The following is a 23547-nucleotide window of genomic DNA, read 5'->3' on the forward strand; positions in this document are numbered from 1 at the left end:
AAGTTCATCAAATTCTATCTTCTCCTTCTCATGAACGCTTTCATATCTCCCTGATTCTAATGCTAACTTACACAATTTCTTCTTTATGCCCGTTGTTCTAGCAGAGCTTCGCAGTACAAATAATGACATCAAAAATAAATACTCATCTAAAACTGATGTTTTCGAGTCTGCCCGATTGCACATTAAATCTCCTTACCACCTTAATTAACGCTTCATTTCGAAATGGCACTTTTGCCAATTGCCTTAAGATGGCTATAATTATACCTCGCACTCACCACGTTATCTAAGATCATAGAAAGATTGGTCAAAAAGATTTTTATCATTTCTGTTTAAATATAAAATATTTATTACCCATCAATTTGGGTTTCTAACTAACAAATGATGCTATATTGTCCCTAATAAATAATGTCTAGCCTAAACAGCTATCACTCCAATACATTTTGTGATTTTTTTAAAGCTTTCGATTGTGTTAATCATATTGCCGCTTTATCTAAAAAATTGTGTTCCTCCTGTTTTGCACTGAGATCAGTTTCCAAAGAACTGAACTTATCCATCTCCTTAACACTCTATTATGCCCTTATTGAGTCGCATCTACGATATGCCCTTCCCTTCTGGGGTACGTGTGGTCAAGTCGATATCATCTTCTCCTGAATTTCGCAATAATTTGAGAGCGTATTTTATACTGGAAAGTCGACTTTGTAAACGACTTCTATTCTAATAATATTTAATTCCGGGCATGCTGCATACTGTTTTAATTTTGCTATCGACTTATATACTAATTATTACCTATAATTTTGTTACTCATTGTGGTTTCCTTCTGTATATTGATTTATTTTATTTGTACCTTTATTTAGTTATTTTTATGTTTTTTTTTTAGTTTTGACAAGCTTTTGTCTACAAATTGTAATATTTTTTTGACAATAGACCATTTCTTTTTCTTCGTCCAGCCGATGTGACAAACGATATTATTGTCTCTATTTTCCAAGATGAAACCATTTCTCAAAGGAACTCATCGCGGTTGCTTTTAGGAACTCAAAAAAGCTGTAAACGAAGTTCTTAATTTAATTACTATACCTCGTATAATTCAAACGTGAAAAATCACAAAAGCATGAAATGATGAAAAGCTAGAACAAAAAACTACTTAAAAAATACTCATATTTTTATTTGGCAATATTTTGTAACTGCACGTGCGTGCCAAATACGTGGCGGTGAATTGAGGAGTATAGAATAACCAAACTAAAATTTTGACCTTAAGTGATTCCAAGAATTTCTATTTTTATTATTTAGGCCTTATTATCAGGCTTTATTACCCGAACGTATTTTATATAATGAATAGACAAGATTTATGAATCTAGTTATGTGAATCTAGCTTTTTATTGTTTGTTACCCTGCCTTCATTTGGCAATTAATTAACAATTGATTGATGGAAAAATGTATTTTTCTGTGAAAAATGTATTTTTGTGGAGATTGGGGCTAAACTCAAACAATTTTACTTACTAGAGCTCGACACAACACCATCGTTTATTAAACAAAGAAACAATTAATCTTTTTAAACTTAATCTTTTCAACACTCATAACAAGCAATAAGTTAATGAGTTGTTATGGGATAAAGAATGATAAATATTTGTTGTATTATGAAATTATTCTGTGGTAAATTTATTAGAACTGTTTCAGTGGTTATATTACTTCTCAAAATATGTTGCTGATGCAATTGTTTTTGAATTATTATGATAACATTTTAGTACAAAAATAGTGAGATTCTATCCAAACAATGAGTAGTGTTAATAAAATTCTATGAGGTTTGTATAAAATATTATCTTCTTATCCCCACATTTTGTCTAGTTATTCTTCATTATTCAACGCGACATTTCCACTTCCTAAAGGAGTCCCGAAAAGCAGTTTTCGAAATTGCCCTCAGTGCATGCATGTCTGTAGTGGAGTTTTTGTCATTAAAACGATATCCTTTCAACGGCATTTTTAATCTAAGAAAGATACAAACGTCACAAGAAGCTACCTCGAGAGAGTAAGGAGGCTAAGGAAATTGAATAACTTCCCATTTAGGAGCCTCCAGACTTTATCGACGAGGCTTAGCTTGGTCCAACGGTGGGAAACCCGGCATTGGCGAACCAATAATGGCCCAAGCCTGGCTGAAGTCTGGGTAACCTTATCTCGGCCATCCAATATTCACCCAAGTCTGGCTGAACTCTGGGTAACCCGATTTATAGTCAGTCAGGCTTGGCAGAACTTTGAAAAACTATATAAAGTTTTGTTCTAATATCTTATCTATAATAGATATTTTAACATTAAAATTCTTTTATACATAAAAGACAATAAAAAATAGTATCATTTCTTTATACGTTTAATTATTTAACTAATATTTTTGTGTACATTAATTAGTAGAGTGCATTAATAGAAATTTGTCATGAAGTCATGAAACTATAATTTTATTATAACAATATATTAAAAAACTATTCTTACAAACATCCGGCCTAGCCCAGAGTTTCAGACCAGTCTTGGGTTTATCTAGGCAACCAGGTCTGCTCCAGGCTTGCAAACCAAGCGAGGCACATTATCATCATCCCAAGGTCCCACCAAGTCTGGATAAATAACGGCTTTCAAGCTAGGACCAGAGTTGTACATACTTGGCTTAAGTCTAAGCCTATATCGGGCCCATCATAAAATCCTTAATGGGTTGGTGCTTTGCTGCCGAAGATTTGATGAATGCGTTGGCGCGTCGTCATGGCGTGCTCGGTTATTTAATACTTCAACGTAATGTTACTTAGTGATCGTATGACTTCTCAGAGCACAACACCTTCATAATCATTAAAAAACTGTTAACATTGTCTTCACGTTGCTCCTAATTTGAGTACTTTTTTTGGTCTTCTTGAAGATATTCTCACTGTGAAGACTGTTGTTTCGTTTCTAAGACAAAGCAGATTGATCACCAGTATACTTTGGCTGTTTTTTTCAATGTTAAAGTTAAATTAATAAATTAAATACATTGTTACTGGAAAATTTAGTTTGAAGTCCTACAGATTACCATAATTATTTGCGAATGAATAAAGAAGTTTATAAGAAATTGTTTCAACTAGTAATAATAAATCGTGGATAAATAACGGAAGAGCCAATACATTGAAAAACCGTACAACGAGCTTTTATGCCAAACCCTATGGTTTTGATGGCGTTTTATCAAGCACTCGATGAAAACATCTTCATTGTGAACAAACGTGGCACCCATCTTGCGCACAGCTTTCTCATGTCCAAACTTTCAGTTAATATGTTTTGAAATGCCTCCTATGTCTGCTAGCTCGCGCACTTTCAGTCCACGATCATCCAGTACCGCTTTGTGGATTTTCTTCAACATTTCTAGAGTCGTCAACTCACTTGGTCGACCACTTCGATGCTGGTCTTCGCAGATCGTACGACCTCGTTGAAACTCTGCTACCAAATATATAAAATAAAAGGAGCAGTCTCACCTAAAGTAAAGTCTAGTTAAGCTTTTATTCACGTATTAGTTGTATAAAAGTATTGTATCACATAACGATGACCAATTTTTTCAATGTTTACAAAGTTACTGAAAACGTTCACTAGTAATGGCTACCAAAAATGTAGCGTCTTCAAACTTGAAACATATGCTGTATAGATTGTGTACTTTTTAATAAAGTGGTATTTTTCAAACAACTAGCGCCATCTCTATGTCAGGTAAATATTAGTTTAAGCTTGAACAGATGCAATTAAGCTCTTTACTTGTATCATATTACATTTTTTCCCGTTTAAATCGACGCAAGTGAGAATAAAATATAGTAAATACTGTTCAATGAATAACTAATATTTTATTAAGCTCACAATAATTGTTGAGATTGGTAAAATATTTTGAGAGAAAAATCGAGAAGTACAGTAGTTTGTAACGTCCAAAGTATATAATGGCTCAGTTATTTAATATTAGAAGAATTAAATATTTTATATTTGCAAGAGTTGATAGTCAATAAAACAATGTCCATAAAATATTGAATAAAATTCAGGAGCCGTGAACCGTAGCCAAAAAATACAGATATTTCTAGGCTTTCTGAACGATACTAGCAATAAAATTGGAGTTGGAAAGGATAAAGGTGTAAATCGGTAACAATCAGCAGAGCCGTGATACATGTACTTCCTAAAATCATAGAAAACTTTTTTTAAAAACGATTTTCTATAAATATTGTCTCTACTGTGTAAACAGTGTATTCAGTATGAATATCGCCAACGGTTCCAGAAATTTCAACTTATTAAATAATGTCTCTAACACTGCAATACTTTTTTCCAAATAGTACCTGATCTGTCATACATTGTTAATGCATTTTTTTCGCATTATCAATTGCTAGCAGATTCAACAAATCAAACCTTGTTCACTGACTTTAAATGATGTTACAAGAACTCATTTTTAAAATCTTCATCGTCGAGCATTTTTGTTCTTGAAATGCTCATGTGCTGGTTCAATGTGGACTGTTTCTCGTCTTAAATAATGAAATGCTTTTCTTGATTAAACTTAATGCTTCATTCACTTTTAATTTACATAACAACAATTATACTTCACCCAACAACAATAACAATAGGTTTCTCACTAAAGATTGCTGTTGAATTGAACAGTCTACAATTTCCTCGAGTCCATTGGTAAATGTTATGAATACAAAATCCAGTCAGCGCCTATCGCATAGCATAATGGTTTTTATTGATTTTTTAATCAGTCAACAAATACCACGATTTTCTGGAGTCTACGAAGCTTAACGAAGTATCCATTATCGTGGTGGTCAAGCATCTATCCGAACGATTGTAAATCGCTCGATGACACGTATTTCAGATCTATTATATCCGACACAATCAGTCAATGCATTAATGAGATCGATTGTCCATTCAATTGATCATCATGGGGGCACATTAAATCATACTTATTCACATTATTTCCAGCAAATATTTGTTTTTATGGCCGAACGGAAAGTTTATTCCCATGCAAGACCTGAAAAATTTATTTTATCTTCACACTGCCCATTGTTTCTTTTCACACAGCCCAATGAGCTTTGTCTAACAAAAAGTATGCATAGAATATGCAAATTATATTCAAAATTCCATTGCTCAATAAAGTATATCACATAATTGTCCTATTTGCAGCCATATCTAGTGTATGTGTTGCATTTACTACGTCACAATTTTTATGTTATTCATAGTTTTGTGTTCCTAAGTGCACCACACAATGTTGAGACACGGCACAACATAAATCTTCATCGTAAACACATAATAACAATGCAATCACAGTAAAACACTCATTAGAGTTACTAAACTGAATGTTTATCATCTAATTCAATTCCTAAATGCGCAATTATCTCCAACATTCCTTGATGAAGCTCTCGACTCTCCGCGGACGATGCTTTCACAACTCTATATTACGAATCTCGAAGGATACCCACAATTTCCACACGTTTGCAGTACATTTGAAACAAAGATAAAGTAAGAGCATTGTCGTCCTTAGAGGAAATAACTGGCTGTACAATAAATGTAACTATGGCACTGGGTAGGGCATTATTTGGAGAACATTCTGTATATCCAATAGAGACCATAATATTTTAGGTATTATAAAGAATATTCTTCATATCAGAACATCCGTTTATATTCGTTTGATGATATTTTCATAATTGTAATCAAGTGTCTGTTTATAATTAAACGTATAGTTTGGTTTTTTATAGTCCAAAGATTAGAAGAAATGTTCCTCTCAAGGGGTTATCTAATTGGATAGAATTGTTTACATACAAAACGTTTTAAGGGATATCGGAACGACGACCGTTTATCTGAATCCATTATCTTCAGCATGTCGCACATTAGTACGAAAAGACAAAATAATTACTGGGATATATGAGTCGCACTCATGACCTTTAAACGATCGGACAAGATTTCCAAATTAGTTGAAATCTCTCTGAAAGATAAATTATGCATTAGCGTAACATTTTTATTACATGTATGTATGATACACAAAGTATTGAAAAGTTGAATACTGAAACACACAAAATTCTTTAGTATCGACTCTGAAAATTTCGATACATATATAGAATGGGGTTCAGCGAAAACTGTCTAGTCACCAACTGAAAATTTTGTTGTTGTATGATAATTTTTCTCTCCATTATACATGCAATATAAATATTACGTTAATTATGCCTTTCAGAATAGAAATAATATTTTTTTTTATCAAATAAAGCAGGAAATAAGAGAATTTGATTTTTTTTCATAATCTTTTGACTTGATAATAACTCATTTACATTTTCTTGATATAAAAAATTTAAAAATTTATGCACATTTTAGTTATTTTGGAGGAACAACTAGCTAAAAAATAGATTTTGGAAGCATACCGGATCCTAATTATATATAAAAAGCAGTCGTACTTCAACTTTTTCCCTAAGTGACCATAACCGCAGGTATTTGGGGCCATGACTTATTTTTCTTTTCTCATCAGTCATCAACTGATTTTATAATTCTTCTTCAGTTGTGGTTGCGATTCTTACTTTTGGCCTCCAATTCGGTTCTACCTCTCTAATATTCTTCCAAACTGCATCTAGGCATTTTTTCTCTTGGTCTCCCTCCCTTCTTGTACCTCCTTCGCCTTCAATGACTATTTTTGCAAAACTATTTAACGGCATCCTTTTAGTAAGCACCAACCATCCTATTCTTTGTGCTTTTATGTATCTTTTTATTGATAGGTATTCATACAAAACCTTAAGTTCATCATTAATTGTTTTTCTCCATAGTTCTTCACTCTGTTTTTATTCCTCCAAAAATTTTCCTCGGTACCTTCCTTTCCCAAACAACCATTTATTTCTTTATTCTGGTTATTAAGCTAAATCGACTCCATATGTAATTATTTGCTGTTTATGGTGATAAATGATCCCTGTTGTTTGTATCTTGCTATTCTCTTAAACTTTTTTCCAACGTAAGATTAAAATCCACTGTCGATATTTAATCTCCTTGTTTCAATTCCCTTCAGCCCTAAATTTCTTTGTTTACAATTCAATCACTCGTTATACTTTACTGTTTGAGTTATCGAATGTAATCTTGACTAGCTTCAATATTTTTATCAAGATTTTATTTCTATCTACAGTGTTATAAGCTTGCTAAAAATCTATAAACATAATATGAAAGCCTATATTTCATTTATTACCATCTTAAGGGTAATTATCTGATCTTTTATTCCTCTTCCTCTCTTGAAACCTCCATGGTATCTTCCCATTATCATTTCTTGGTATACGTTGAGTCTGTTACTCACAAGTTTCAAAGAGGTAGCTTCTTTTTACGCTGTCGTTAGCTTGCGGGTAGTCTATGAAGAGGTGATGCACTTTTATGTTGTATTTGTAGCACTTCTCAAGGTTGCTAAAAGGCGTCAACTCCTCTTTTGTATCAATTTACAGGATGATTGTTGAAATGGATTATAGTATTTGCAGAGCTAATTTGAGATTTTAAATTTCTTCATGATCCAGTACACTACTATCAAACATTAGACTGATATTAGCTAAACTTAGTTTTGTAGTGGTAATTGTAGAGCTGCTGCTAGACAATATCACAGAATATTTCCTAATCGAGCTCCCAGTCATCCAATATTTGGGTCAGGTTTTAATTATTTGTGAGAAAATAGTACTTTTCCCAGTGGATTAATAGAACGACATGTAGGTGGAGCGCAGAAAGATGACATTTTTGACGCTGTTACGATGAACCTTACAATAAGTACTAGTAAGTCGAGAACGTAATGTTACTCAATCGAAAGTAAGTGAGTCTTACAAAAAACTTATTTGATACGGGTATCATATTCAAATGGTTCAGCGACAACATCCTGAAGATATAATCCATAGGTTAGAATGTTGCAGATGGATTAACAATCATCGACCGACGCTGTACAGTATACTATTTACAGATTAAGCGCAATTTACAAAAGACGGGATAAATAATCACCGTATTGCACATGTTTGGAAAGGAGAAAAACCCCATGCTATCCGAGAATGTCAACCAAGCTTAGCTTTTCGGTTAACGTGTGAATTGATATCATAAATGACTAATTCCTCACTTTTTTGATGGTTCTTTAAGAGGATAGAGCTATTTGGACTTTTTACAAAATATTTTGGCCGGATTTTGCTAGCCAGCGCGAACGTTGTTATCCGACCAATGTATTGTTAGCACTTTCTATGGGCAGTGAGACAACATCTAAATAATGATTCTGATAACCGGTGGATAGGATATGAAGGTCCTATTTAATAAGCTTCAAGATTTCAATCCCGTTGATTACCATATTTGGGAACGATTGTAACAACTAGTTTACAAAGAGATTAATCATCGACAACAATTAATTGGTGGAATTATGCATTTTTGTGATACTAACAAAAATGTTTAGAGGTTGCTGGGTTCCATTTCGAGAATCTATTTTTAATGATTTTTGTTTTGTTGCAATTTTTGTTTTTTTCAGCTCTTATTTATGCATCTTTACTACATAATTTTAGTTATTCTTTTAAAATTGTTGCTCGTAGTTATTATTATTAGTTATTGTTTTTTGTTGTTTGGTATTTGTCATTCGTCATAATCACAGTTTAACATTTTAGTAAAAATAATCACAATTTATAACAGTTGTTTTGATTAATACCTTATTATTAGATACATTATTATGATTCTTTTATGTTTGATAAGATTCAATCGTTCATACATATTATACAGGAAGCAATACTCAATACGAATCCCAAAATTTTTTTTTCCAAACCCGGTCCTGCAATTCCGAACCTTAGGTCACACCAGTCTAATGTCTTGTCCTGATAGTAATCTACTGCATCGTGAAAAACTTTAAAAAATTAAATGAGTTGTGTAAACACTATACCCAATTAAAATTTACTACAAATCACCCTGTAAATTAATAAAAAAAGAGAAATTTTTTAGCAGTCACATCATCTTCCTCTTGAGGAACGCTACATATGATAGAAGTATGTAAAGTTCCTCAATACTCATGTGTATACAAATTCTTTGAAATACAGAACTTTGATCCTAAAATTACCACTAGAAAGGAATATAAATTTCTTAATCTTTAAGCTATTCAAGTCACTCACAAAATCATTTTACTGGCAATTCCCAGAGCTGCAAGTCTTGTGTTTTGTCTTTTCTAAATCCATCCATGTTTAATATTTTCTAAAATATTAAAATAAAGAATATACTAAAATAAAGAAGATAATGAAGAATATAATAAAAATAAAATCGTGAACATTAAGAAATTATTAGGTATTGGTAGTCATGTATATAATAAATATTTATTTCTAGATACCCTATCCGATTTTTATTGTTTATAAAAAATTATGAATCAACTTTTTCCTAAACACTTGGGTGTATGTGGTGCAGTGCATTCAAAGACGTTCAAGATGTAGTGGTCATTCTTGAACAAATATAAATAGTATCCGCCTGGGATTCTTATAGAAATTTCACGAGTTTCACGAATCAATTCCAAATCTCAAATCACCTCGAAACACCCGTTTTAAGTCGATAAATGATTATTCGTAAGTCATTTAGTTTAGAAAATGCTGACAAATATTTGACTTGGCAGAATATTGTAGTGAGTAGCTTGTGTATAGTTTTTCTTGAAAGGGTGTTTGCTTTCTCTCAAATATAATGAATTTATAAATATTATATACTGCACCCATATGAGATTTTACATACTGTAGGTAAATATTTGCAGCGTCTACAGAATACCTAATAAAATTTTAATACTATATATCTACATGAGTATCATATTATCAATAATATGCCAAAATACAGAAGTGAGAATGTGCACAGAATATAAAAATGTGATGTGTGGAAACTATAAAAAAATACGTGGAAGTCTGTTGGAGAAACAATATTTAAATTTAAAGAAGCGTTCTTATTCCAAATTACTTTAAACATTATCCTCAATTTTCTCAGTAATATCATTACATGAAGAGGTTTTTCCAGTATTTTAGCATTTAATAATGCTCTTTTCTGAAAAATATTCTGTTTTTGTGGAGTTAATCATTCTGAACTATACTGATAGATATATTATCTGAAATGGAAAACAGATAATTAGAAAATAGGAAACGTACAAATAATAATAAAACTGTATGAGTTTTAAATTTGACTTTTTTTAAAAAAGCATGTTCCTATATTTAAACGATGTATCTATTAAAAAATCAAGAAAGAAACTGAAAGTTTATTTAACAAACCCGCAGAGATAACGTAACCTCGGTTTTGATATTCATTATACTTTTTCTATTCTTCATTTTTTCTATTTTAGTCGTCGTATATGTTATTTTTTCTACGTCCGTTATAATATTCACATTTTTTTTCATTCATTTGCATTCATAAAGAATGTAATTTCTGAATAGGTCGGAAAGCGTGAAAAAAAGTACCGTAGCGGCTCATTTTTTCACTCTTTTACGTTAAAAAAAGTGCTGTAACGTGATATTTTTTAACGCAATTATAAAATTGTTCTATCAAAATAGTAGCCTCTCTTTCTCATGTCAATTCGTTTCTCCGATAAACTGTCACTTTTATTTCTTGCTTCACAGAAAGAGTGTGAAAGTCTTCAACACTTTGGTCGACTTATTCAAAACTGAAAGGCACCCTAATGATAAATAACGACGTAGACATCAGTAAATACTCTAAACTCATTGAATATTTGAAAAATAAATCAGTTGGCTATAGGCCCAAAAAAACATTTGCCCGTGAAGAAATAATATAAGTTTAATAATAAGTTTCAGTTGCAAACTCCAGACGATCATTATCTAATGCATAAGCAAAAAATTTTAATTTAAACTTATTATTTGTAACATCTTTCAGGTTTCAGAATCGTAGGACTCTGCGGAGGGAGGAATTATATAAAATGAAGTGTAACGATATTAATAATACCGGAAATGTTTTAATTATCACAATACCTGATACAAAAACTCATGTTCAACATCGATTTACTGTTATCTAACAACACATTAAACTTGGTGAAAATTTTTAAAAAATATAAAAACCATCAACCAACAAATGTCAAATAGATCATTTTTTTACGGTATAGAAATGGAAAATGGAAAACTCAAATTGTAGGTGTCAATACCTTTTCAAAAATTCCCCCGCTTATCGCAACATATTTGAATTTGCCTAAACCAAAAAACTACACTGAGCATACATTTCGACGCTCTTCGGTGTCTTTATTAGTGGATTCCGGTGGTGATATAATTCAACTGAAGAAGCACGGTGGGTGGAAATCCAACACAGTTGCCGAGGGTTACGTACACGACTCAATAAAAAAACAAAATGTATTCCGCAGTAAAAATTTTAACAGGAACAACTAGTTTGACTACAAGCAACATTGTGAATGTTCACGATCCTACAAACAATCCAATAAGTAATTATACAACTATAGACTCTTTTTTCCACTTGTAGAAATTGCCGTCAAACCGTCGTGAAAAAAGTATTACTTTACTCAATTGTTGCATAAATATTGATTCCAGATATACCCAGAAGGGAATGTCAAATAAAGTGGAATTTAATACACCCAAAGTACGACAAATATCTTTTTTTGATAAGAATTACTCTTAAATTTTTATAAATAGTAATTACTCGAAGTCCTGTACTTATTTTCACATCCCAGAAAAATTGGATTTTAAGAAAGAAAACTAAAAAAGTATGTAAAAAATCAAATTATTCATGCTTCATGTTTAATATTTTCTAAAATATAAAATGAAATAAAGAACATAATGAAGAAAATAATAAAAATAAATTCGTGAAAATTAAATAATTAAAAACATTAAGAAATTATTAGGTATTGGTAGTCATGTATATAATAAATATTTATTTTTAGATACCCTATCCGATTTTTATTGTTTATAAAAAATTATGAATCAACTTTTTCCTAAATACTTGGGTGCATTCAAAGACATTCAAGATGTAGTGGTCATTCTTGAACAAATATAAATAGTATCCGCCTGGGATAAATATTGATTCCAGATATACCCAGAAGGGAATGTCAAATAAAGTGGAATTTAATACACCCAAAGTACGACAAATATCTTTTTTTGATAAGAATTACTCTTAAATTTTTATAAATAGTAATTACTCGAAGTCCTGTACTTATTTTCACATCCCAGAAAAATTGGATTTTAAGAAAGAAAACTAAAAAAGTATGTAAAAAATCAAATTATTCATGCTTCACTTTAAATTCCTCAAATCCAAATAATCTCAAATGAAAACAGTTGTAATTATCAAGAGCCTTTGTGAGAAATTATTTCGGTCCTAATTAGTAATGTGGCAATTTATACAGTAAAACCCGTAGGATTTGCGTGTTAATTACAAGAATAACGTGTTAAGCGTCAGTGGAATGCGTACTTTGTCTTTTATTGTAGATTGATTTAATGTTATAATTCGTCAATACCCTAATTGTTTAAAAGCGCTGAACTACACAAAAAAAACTAGACAAAACGATAAGATGACCTTGTTTATATAGTAAGAATTTAATTAATTCACATTAAGTTCAATGTTTTAGTTCTCACTTAAAGTAATTATTCATATTCAGAATTTATTAAGTACTTTAATAAAGTCACATCGTTGTAAAATATACAGGGCTTCCTTAAAGTAAAGCATAAATGAACAGTTAGATTTTAAATGAAACACGGATTTTCCTTTGCTAAACTTGATCCAAGTTTATTGAAATTAATACAAAATACAGTAATAAAGTGGTCAATTTTAGATCCGATTACTGTGTTTTAGCGTACACTTTAGATTTAAATAACCCCATAAAAATAAGTCTGATAAGGAGAGATCGGGCGTACCAGCGGAACATTTCATAAATGCTGTTTAACGTAAATATAATAATTTTTGAAAGGCTTACCCTATATAGTGTATATGTTACGTCCCAAGCCCGATCTTGTACGGAGTCGAGCTTCGTACAATGAATTTGTACGAAGTCCGATCTGTACAAGCCATTTTGTACGAAGCCGAGATTGGCGGACTTCGGACAGAGATGATTGTACGAAGTCGACTCTGTACAACGCTGGTTGTACGGAGTCGGAGCATCGATACTCACTCGGTAATGAGCGCGTTATTCCGAAGTAGTACACGCAACCTAACCTAACAATAGATGGTAGCCAACTAGCCGGAGAACATACTTTCAATCACAATAACTACGTTTGTGTTTACTAACATCTTAATAGCGCGTACAATTATCTCTGTCCGAAGTCCGTCAATCTCGGCTTCGTACAAAATGGCTTGTACAGATCGGACTTCGTACAAATTCATTGTGCGAAGCTCGACTCCGTAAAAGAGCGGGCTTGGGACGTAACATATATATACATTAGGGTTTAATTATTTATATCAGCTCAAGTCAATTTTTCTCTTATTTATGTCCTCGAAATGGCTGTAATCATATTGTTATTTAAGGATTATAATTAATCAGTGAAAACTTCTACCAATATGGTTATCAACCAAATAACGAAAATATTTATTTAAACATCATAAAAATTGAACAACTAAGGTATCTTTGTACGTGATTGTACCTTATAGTTTAATAACAATAAAAGCATTTTTTTCTTGCTTACACATATTATTTGATAATATTTTATTGTAATGTTTTTCTTATTTCCTGAATTATTTAAACTTTTTTTCAACGGTGGGGTGAATTTATACACTGTCTTTTACGTACTTAATTCATTTAAGCACTTACACTAGACTTATTTGACTTATATAAAAATTACTAATACTTGACTCACTATATAATTGATTTAAATTCAACGGTTACTATCTATGTCGTTCTGTTCATTATGACTGTCCAATTATAAACTAATTTACTCCGCTAAACAAACTCGTTTATATATCCAAAAATAATTTCTCAAAAATTCCAGAAAATAAACAAATAATTAAAAAAACCTTCCTAAAAAATTAGTTCCAACAAAAAAACAATATAAAGAAAAAACGTTAGACGTCTTACCGTTGGGGCCTCGACTAGGGTAAAACTGCTATTGTCTTCGGTCTTGAGTAGTGCATGTGGATTAGAGGATTTCATTTGTTCGATCTCCTTTTCTACTACTACAACTGGAATATTTTCTGTTCCTATTTTAGAAATGACATTCTGTTTTCCACGTCAGAAGCAATATCACTTTTAATGATAGAATATCGGCAGAAATATCGCTCTTCATAGTGGAAATATTTTCCTTCAAAACAGAAATGTCGTCTTGCGTTGTCGAAATCTCCTCTTCCAATTTTAGTAGAAATTGAAGAGATCAAGATGGAAGATTCTTCTTTGAATAAATAATTTTCTCGATCAAATCCGTCACTTACTATTGCCACATTGAGTCTTTCTACTAGTTCACTCTTCTCACCGGACGTTTCCAACTCGCAATTCTCCAGTTTGGCTTTCAGTTCCGTCAGATCACAAGTCTTTTAGCCATGTTTATGTCACTATTTTTTTACAATACCCCACACCTGCTAACAATGTAATATTTATTTATTTATACTATTTCTATCGGTGGGGTAAATTTATACACTATCTTCTACATACTTAATTTATTCAAACATTTACGCTTGACTTAACAAACTTATATAATTTACTAAGACTTTTAATTATACTTTAAAATTGTGGAAAATAAGCAATTAAAATAAATAAATAAAAAAACCTAGTATTTAGTTCTAAAGAAACAATGTAAACCATTCGCCGCTGTGATAAAAACAATCATTAAAGCTCCGCGACTTCGCCAAATTTTAGAATTCCATTATATCTGGCAGGCCTGGTTTCACAGCACATATCATGGACTTGTTTGTAACAATATTATAAGTACGAAATAGTAGTTAAAAATGTTTCCCACTAAATCGGACAAAATGAGAGAAGATATGAAACGCTTCAATTTAGTGAAGAAATCAGTTTAGGGCGTCAAGGTTTATATAACGAGTATCAATATAGTATGAGACGAAATCTGGAAATCATTTGACAATAATGAAAGAAAAATATAATTAGCTTGGAAACGACATATTTACTAATTTAATCATTATTAAAGTTCGAAAGTACATATGGCAACAGAGCATTCCAAAAAAACAAAGACCACCGGCTTAGAAGGCACTCATAGACAGTCGTTTTAAAATGCCGCATATGAGTAACACGTGTGTAGTGATAAAAATAAATATTGTTTTCAACCGATATTTGGTAAAAGGTTGCTCAAGGTTATTCGAAAAAAGTAAAAAAGCCTTTGTAACAAAGTGCCGAGCCGATCAGTGACGTACGCCAAAGTTCATACTATTTATTACATTTTTTTTGGTCGGTGAGTATACTAAATTGCAACAGGAAAATACAATTCATTAAAGTAATACCTAGATTAACATCTATCCAACTGTGTAAATGAATGTTCTATTAAATTTTACAAAACAATTTTCTGAGATTTGCTTCTAAACAATTCTCCTCTTTCCTTAGGGCTTAGTATATACAGGAATTTTAATCGTTAGATCACTATACGAGGTTTGTCCAAAAAATATGTACCTATAAAAGATGAATAAGTTTATTTGTTCAATTATTCAGGTATTACAATATGGTCTCCTTCAAAGTACTCTTCCTGAAACAAAATGCACTTCTGCCAACGCCGTTTCCACTATTGATAACATTGCTGGATATATTTAGTTATGATGCTGTCAAATTGCCTCGTCGAATCTGTGTTGATGGCTTCTACATCTCTATCTTATCTTATTTTACTTGGTATCTCATCTTTTCACAAAATTATGTAATACTACAACTCTTTAATAACACTTCGTTGTATGTATGTATGTATAATTTTAAGTCTACTACGATCCAAAGGATATGTTGTGCCTCTTGGTGATGCTAAACAGCTTGTATTCTCACTACTTTGAGGGAGTTCAAGATATGGTAGTAGTAGTCTGACATACTTTGGAAGAATGTGGAAAGAAGTTTCTTCCTCTACGTAGCAGAATTTGCACATTGTATTCTCTACTAAACCTACTCCTGCGAGTATCCGTAAAGTATGCTTACATAGATTGACCTTCAATAGCTCTTCTTCGGCTATAGGTTCCCAGGAGTATTTGTTTCAGCTCCTACAGATTATGCCAATAAGTGATAAAACATCATTTACTGGTATAATCTATCTTCCTCCTTTTCATGTGTTCTCTCTATTATCCTGTAATCTATTCCACAGATGGGTATAGGTCTTACCAATAGTTCATCTGGCCCTGCTTTAGCAAATCTGTCCGCTAATTCATTAATCTCCACTCCAGTTTGTCCCGGGACCGTAGCTCACTTAATTCCTTCAGATAATCCGTTTGTTTGGTAATTTGGTAATGCATTGATTCAAAATAATTGAAATATATTTTATGAAATGTTTTTGCACGGCCCTGTTAATCAAACAAACTCACATGTTATTAACACAAAAATACTATTTAAAAAAATGATTGATGTGCTGATATCTTCAATCGGTCAGACTCGGCATTTGACAATAAGAAAAGTGAATAATGGATTGATTTAATAGCTAAATATCAACGGAAAATTCAAGGACGAACAAAAATTCTTTTGTTCTTTTTGGGATTGTTGAACAAAGTTTTACTACAATAGTATATTGTTTTATTTGGAGTGCCAGTCATCCACCATTCTCGATTCATTATATAGGGTGGCCGGAAGATTGACATAAAAAAAACAAAAAAACAAGTCCCTCGTGTCATGGAGTCTTCGAATCACCTCCATTTTTATTCTGCGATTTTTCACGGTTTTCGAGTTATGAATTTTTTTATAAAGTTTTGAGAATTTTCGACTTGAACATCTTAAAAATAATCTATAAAGAAAAGTATTAGACTTTTCTGATATTTTTTTTGTAACTAAATCGTCATGAATAGTACTATTATACGTAAAATAACCAGCTTTGTAACTTTGATAAAAATTATGGAAATGTTGGTCTCAATACAAAATGTTGCGTATTGTGAGTTATGATCTAAGTTTTCAAATTTAAATTAAAAATCTAAACAGGCCACTTCATGGTTTCTTAGTAGGCTTAAAACGTGTGCTCAACACTCATCAATAAAAAATATTTGAATTTGCTAGAATTAGCCTTCAAAGACAGCGAAGTGGAAAAAAAATCAAACAATTGGTTTAAAATAAATTCTTGCTATTTTATGATTTTTCTGATCAAGTTATGATAGAAAATGCTGCATCATAATGTGAATAAAAAAAAATTTATTTATGAAATTTAAAGTAAATTTTCAAAGTGGCCACCTCTAGCCGCAATGCACATTCTACACCTTGGGACCAACATTTCCATAAGTTTTATCAAAGTTACGAAGCTGGTTATTTTACTTATAATAGTACTATTCATGACGATTTAGTTAAAAAAATCTTCCGGCCACCCTACAATATTCACGTCGTCACGCTGCATTTATCAAGCCCTTATCTTGTTAAAAATTTGAGCTTCGGCTCTTATATCCACGCTGCAAAGGTTTCTTGACTGCCTTCATTTTAACAGCATGTGAGAAAATACCCTGTCGACATAGGCGCTAGAAGAAAGGATACTCAGAACACAACGGTTTTTAGCGCATCCAATTCTCTTCTTTGGCAATAGCGAAAATCTGAGTCCATTTCTTCAGGATTGTAAAATTTGTCAAAGATCTAACTACAGAAAAAACTGGTTTTATAATAGGCCACTACGGTAGGCTACTGAGAAGAACGCCATTTCGATTTAGTAGCAAAGCATCAATTCCCCTGTTACATTTTTACTACTTAACTCTCAAACCCGGGACAATCCATATCCCGGGGTTCAGACAAGGCGTGACACGGGGCAAGCGAATGGAAATCTGCCCAGGAAATAGGGGACGGTTGGCAACCGTGGGCATCATACTCGACAAAACGCAATACAAGCTTTGATCGCGGGTCTGATTCCGAATCAGTTTAGAAATCATTCGCATGAAAAAATTGGCTGGTGGTTCAGCTCTCCAGTTTTAATAACGATTCCTGTCGCGGTAAATCAAAATCCTGAATAGTTTCGTGAATAGCATTTGTATTACAGCCATCTCAAATTGGTAATGAAAAGGATAAATAACGGTCATTCACCAACTACCTTGGTGGATGTTTACAGGCACCAGAGTATCTATACTGCATTTCAGACATTCACAGTAACATATATAATCCTTTGCTATAAAAACTATGGTATAATGCATTTTTAAATGATCTATAGCTTTCATTTTAATTTGAATAGCCTACGACACTAGAATATCGATACAAGATGTCTTTATGTGTGAAATCAGATAGACGATGACTATGAACTCTCAGAATTTCTGGTTAATAATAGAACGTAACATTTTGTATTTTATACAAAAATACTTGGCTTTTTAAAAACTTCCTTCTTACAACATTTCAAGAAGATTCTTTACCGATATATACAAATATTTCATTTGCATTTCAAACTTTTCAAAAAAAAAATAATTTACAAAATCAAAAATACTTGAAATTTTGCAAGACAACTACTTACATATGAATTTGAATAATGAAAATAACAAAGAATGATAAATTCCATTAGAATTTATATCAACGTTGACTTCTCGACGTCCACACGTTTTCATTAGCTGACTATGCACGCTGGGCTATTAAGTTAGCACTTCTATATTTATTCCGTGATGGTTTATCTCACCAATACTGATGGAAACTATTATGATCTGTTAATCATATAGTGAAGTGATACAAAATGTTCCTTATTTTACCCTCCATTACTACTGGTTACTACTGGTTATTTATAGTTTTTATTGTATACAATAAGATTTAGTACTAAAGGCAGATTGTACACTATTGGAAACCAAGCTAATAGTTAAGTAATTCCAAGTGTCCCTTGGACATTTGAAGTTCCATTAACGTATAACTTACTTTTATTTTATATTGGTGCGACTCTAAACGACCATAAATATCCATTTTTATAAGTATAGTTTTTGTTCACGATAAGATTTGGTATTTAAAACAGCTTTTACACGGATATAGGGTTCTTTTTTTTTGTTTAATAAATAGTTTAACCACAGCAATGAATTGAGTTATTTAACTGATGAGTTTTTCAAAATTTAATTTCATAAGCAACTTTTTTCAACAAATACTTATACTTCTCAATTCTTTTATAGAGTAACATGAATCGTGATTTTCAATTTAATGAAGTTGAAGAGTTGAAAACTTTCTAAAAAAAGTTGAATAAACCTTGAAATGATAAACAACGTTTATCATTTCATTTATGATGTTTGCTGTTCCCAAAAGCTTTTGTTGAAAACTTGGAAAATAAACCGACATGTATAAAGTTTGACCAGATCTAAAAACACGACCTTTGTGATCTCGGAGGTGCAACTAGTCACTTCTTTCATACAAAAACTCTTAATCTCTCTACTGACAAGTAGTCCCGATGGATACATACATATTAGCTCCGGATCCTGCTGGAATTCGGAAACTTGCTCAATTTAGAAACTTTATTCTAGATAAAAATAGAATGCTTTATCGTGTTTATTATTTTTTATACACAACGTAATTGACTTGTTTTAAAGTTTTAAGTGATTCACTAATATAAGAATTTACATAAACTTTGGGGTTTTTGAGGAAGTAAAAAAAATTGGAAGCGTGCCAGTTTTCATTATATTTTCAATTATCATGCTGAGAATGAGATTAAAAAGTGTAATCGGTCGAATTTTTACAGAGTGCTCGAACTAAAAATACAGTACCGTTTCAAGTGACACATCATTTAAAAGATAAGTTATGTCTCTAAACAATATTGTATGTTTTTAATTTAGGTTTTTACTCTGTGTGTTAATATAAGCCTAGACCATAAAAGCGTGAGTTTGCATGAAATTGAGAGTGGCCTCAATATCCACATCATGCTAGAAGGCACTAGCTTCCTACAATGGCCCGTTCTAATAAAAGTAATTCCCTTTCAGATAGGACTTACAGAAAAGTTTCCGGGATGACTTCTAGATATTTGTACTACTCACACTCGTTATAGAGCAGATTTTCCTCGTTTAGAATAAGGTTACAGTTATTATCATATTTGTAGTATTTTGTACAGGCTTCAACCATAGCCTTCTTGTCTGATATTTATGGCTATTGTGACAAGCTCTCCACTACTTTCAGAGCACATCGACTGACTTATAGTAATGTCATAAAGTATCCACAGATGATGATCGAAAAATCATCAACCCCGTACATTTTCCTTATTTCCTTTAGTAGTTCTTCTACCAAGGACAGGAGGAACGTGGATAAAAGACAACTTCACGTCACTCTTCTACAATGGTAGTTCCATCCTTGATGGTCGTGATTATCTGGCTGGCCAGCGTATTGTTTTTCTATTTTCTGAGCTATTTCTGCTCTACTTATTAGTGATATTTATGAAAACTTCTTATATATCTATATAAAAACCAATCCAAAGCCCCTGTTCCTGCCTGTGCCTCCAAAAGCGATACTAATATGCTCAGTAAATCTCCGTCGATGTTCGAATTGGGTACACATGCTGGTTGCTGTTTTGGGGGTTCCTCGAATGGATAACTTCGAAGATATTTCGGAAGTAACTCATGTAATAACAGCAAAAATACAAAATTTTGCTGTTATGATTTTAGATGCAAAAAAAATTAATCCTAATTAGTAACTAAACTGTACGTTGGTCTCCAAATTGCTATATTCTACTAAGGAAAGAATAGAAATCAGTGTGCTAAGACTACGGCAAGGATTAATACCAATCAATACATTAACCAATTGAAGCCACATGTGACGTGAAGAATTGAAAACAAGAAGTATAACATTCAATACAAATGAAGCTATTAAAGTAGCGCTTGCCCATCGACCATCTTATGTTTCACCATTATAAAATAAGATTAGTACAAGAAATTGAACAAAGATGATCCTGATAGTCGACTTAAATTTTGGGAAAAACGTATATTGCGCAGTTTTCTCACAGTCTACCTTTATGTTCGATGATGAATTTAAAAGAGATAACTGCCATTATTAGCGTTGGAGCCACCTTCATTTATTTATAGTACATACACAAACATCCTAGAAGTTGAATGTGAAGGTTGATGATTTACATAATCACTTTATTACAGCCGTATTTATTGACTACTCATTTGTTAGAGACGTTATTGACTCAATATGTCTTACAATCTTTTATAAGACCAACAGAATGAGATACTCCACATTATAGACGCGTAAAACAACGTTTTTCAGAGCTTTCAACAGGTAAGGAAGAAGTCTGATGGATTGCCTGACCAGATCACCGGATCTTTCATTTTTAGATGTCTTTTTGTGTGAACACCTGAAATCCTCAGCTTTGCTTACAGATCTTGCAGGCTACTCCATTCGTGGCCGGTAAGTATTTGGATCAAGCATTCTTCTTCTTGTGTCATGTCTAATGAAGGCCACCTCTTACCTCTACGTTTGCTGTGCTCTCCATTTACCTCAAATAGAAGGACCAGTTTAACGACGGATCCGAAAATTAAGAGGTTATCTATGCCAGGCGATAGATAAATTTATTCCGTGTAAATGTTTTCCGTGAGGTGAATACGGTAGATTTGAACTTCCTAAGAGAATCAGAGGCACAAAAATAAATATAAATGTTACAAGCAAATAAATGGATATCAAGCTATAAAGTTTCATTAAGATAAATTGATCGCTAAATGTGAAGAATATTAACCAAATTTTTAAGAAAATGGAAAAGGGGCACACTTTCAAAACTCCAGTTAAGTGATATTCCAGTCAAATCTACTTATATTCTACTAAAGACTTTTTAATGTCCCTGTTCCCTTCCAGTGTTCTTTTGAGTTTGGTGTATAAAAACACGTTTGCCGGCTCAGGAAATTATTGGTTTTCCGTAAAAAGCGCAACATCTGTCAGTTATGGTTTGATGTGCTCTTAAATCATAATTTTCCAAAAGGGAAACGATTTGAGCTATATGGAATGGCTAATTACTTTATATAGAGGATATACAGGTTGATAACAAAATTTTAACAAATAAAACACTAAAATATCAAATTCTTTCACTTATTTCATATAATATGCAACGAAAAATATAAGGTTGACGAGAAATTAATTCATGGCATTGGCTTTGTACTTCATTGCGAATTAAACATTGAGTACGAGCTCAAGTATCATTTACTGATACTACTACATATAAAACAGATAGTGATGCATATATTACTTTTTAGTTTACGTAATTCCTTTTTCTATTGCAGGTACTGTGTGGAATTCGAAATAATCAAAGCTTCCAAAGCATGCCGAAAAGAAGAAGACTATAAGGCACTTAAAGAAGGTAGTTTTTTTTATTATCTTACTTCTTCGGTCGTAATTTAGGATCTTACTAATTAAATACCTGATATTATTTATAGGCCATGGTATGGGGATTTGAAATGGCGGTATATAAGAACAAAAGAAAACCAATTGTGGAATTAAATATTTCCAGAGTGTATTTGAAATATTTAGAATATAAAAATTTCACAAACGAGACGTTGAACGTTTCAATTGGATTATGAGAATATTAAGAAAAATAAGAAAGAATTTTTTCGGAGATCGTCAACTCCGTAATTATTTGAGCTGTAGCTCTTAAATTTCTGCATATATACAAAAGGAGACTGCTGTGTCGGAGTATTAGTTGATTCAAAAGCGCGATACTAAATAGACAGTGTATTTTCTGCTGGAAAATCTCAATTTTTCGACAAAATGTCTAAAAACGTGTAAAAAACTATAATAAACTTCGCGAAGATCGGGAGACAAAGCGACGACGAAAGGAAAGCATTTATAAATTAATTTGGCACAGAAGATATTTCAATGTTTTATTTTTATTTTGGAGTAAAATAACAAAAAAAATTGACTTTTTAGTCCGTTCAAACAGCTACAGTTTATGCTGCGAAATGTTGATAAATAACATATAGTTATTTCCTTCACTTCCAACATGACTCCCTCAAAATGAAAAATAAATATCCCTGAAGAGTGTATTCTGCAATAAACCATATAGGCTCTTTATTCTTTTTCTTCTTATTGTCTACACTGTTGTACGTGGTCCAGTTGATTTCTTGGCTTTGGGTACCTGGCGTAGTCTTTCCTGGTGTATTCTGTCAGTTTTCTCAGCTGGATGTTGGAATGAGTCGTATACTCTATGATTTCTTGTGGCTTCTTCAGAAAAATTATGCGCATTTATTACTGCGAGTTTTCTTAGGGGAAATGCGGCAAAATTAAACACCAAGTGTTCTATCTCTAATATATTTCCGAACTTTCGAATACTTATTTATTCATCGTCTTGGATATGTATAAAATTTGCTCTGCTCTTCCCCGTAGTTAATCATTCTCTTCCTTCCTCCATTTGACTCCAAGCGCGCTTATATCATGTCATTTGTTCCAAACTTTCAAATCAGATGCATAACCTGCTGGAAATAAAACACAAATTTTGAAGTGCGTGTTAAAAAATTTTTTCGGGGTCTAATTATCCGATCTAGAGCTTCGAGCCCTTATTTTGTAGATATCTTCATCCTCTAAAAATCATTTTATTGGGGTATTCTCGTTGCTCAATTAGTTTT

The 23547-nt window shown here is 32.2% G+C and overlaps 1 protein-coding gene across 2 annotated transcripts in view; it reads left to right on the forward strand.

The window, feature by feature from the left end:
* LOC130904017 (somatomedin-B and thrombospondin type-1 domain-containing protein) overlaps window positions 1-23547 on the forward strand; it is a 205882-nt gene that overhangs the window by 174278 nt on the left and 8057 nt on the right. For both annotated transcript variants that reach the window (XM_057816512.1, XM_057816511.1), the window contains exon 4: window positions 22210-22286. In XM_057816512.1, the coding sequence (XP_057672495.1) occupies window positions 22210-22286 (77 nt within the window). The remainder of the gene's footprint in view (window positions 1-22209; window positions 22287-23547) is intronic.

Source organism: Diorhabda carinulata, chromosome 2 (assembly GCF_026250575.1).
Source record: "Diorhabda carinulata isolate Delta chromosome 2, icDioCari1.1, whole genome shotgun sequence".
Taxonomy (NCBI): Eukaryota; Metazoa; Arthropoda; class Insecta; order Coleoptera; family Chrysomelidae; genus Diorhabda; species Diorhabda carinulata.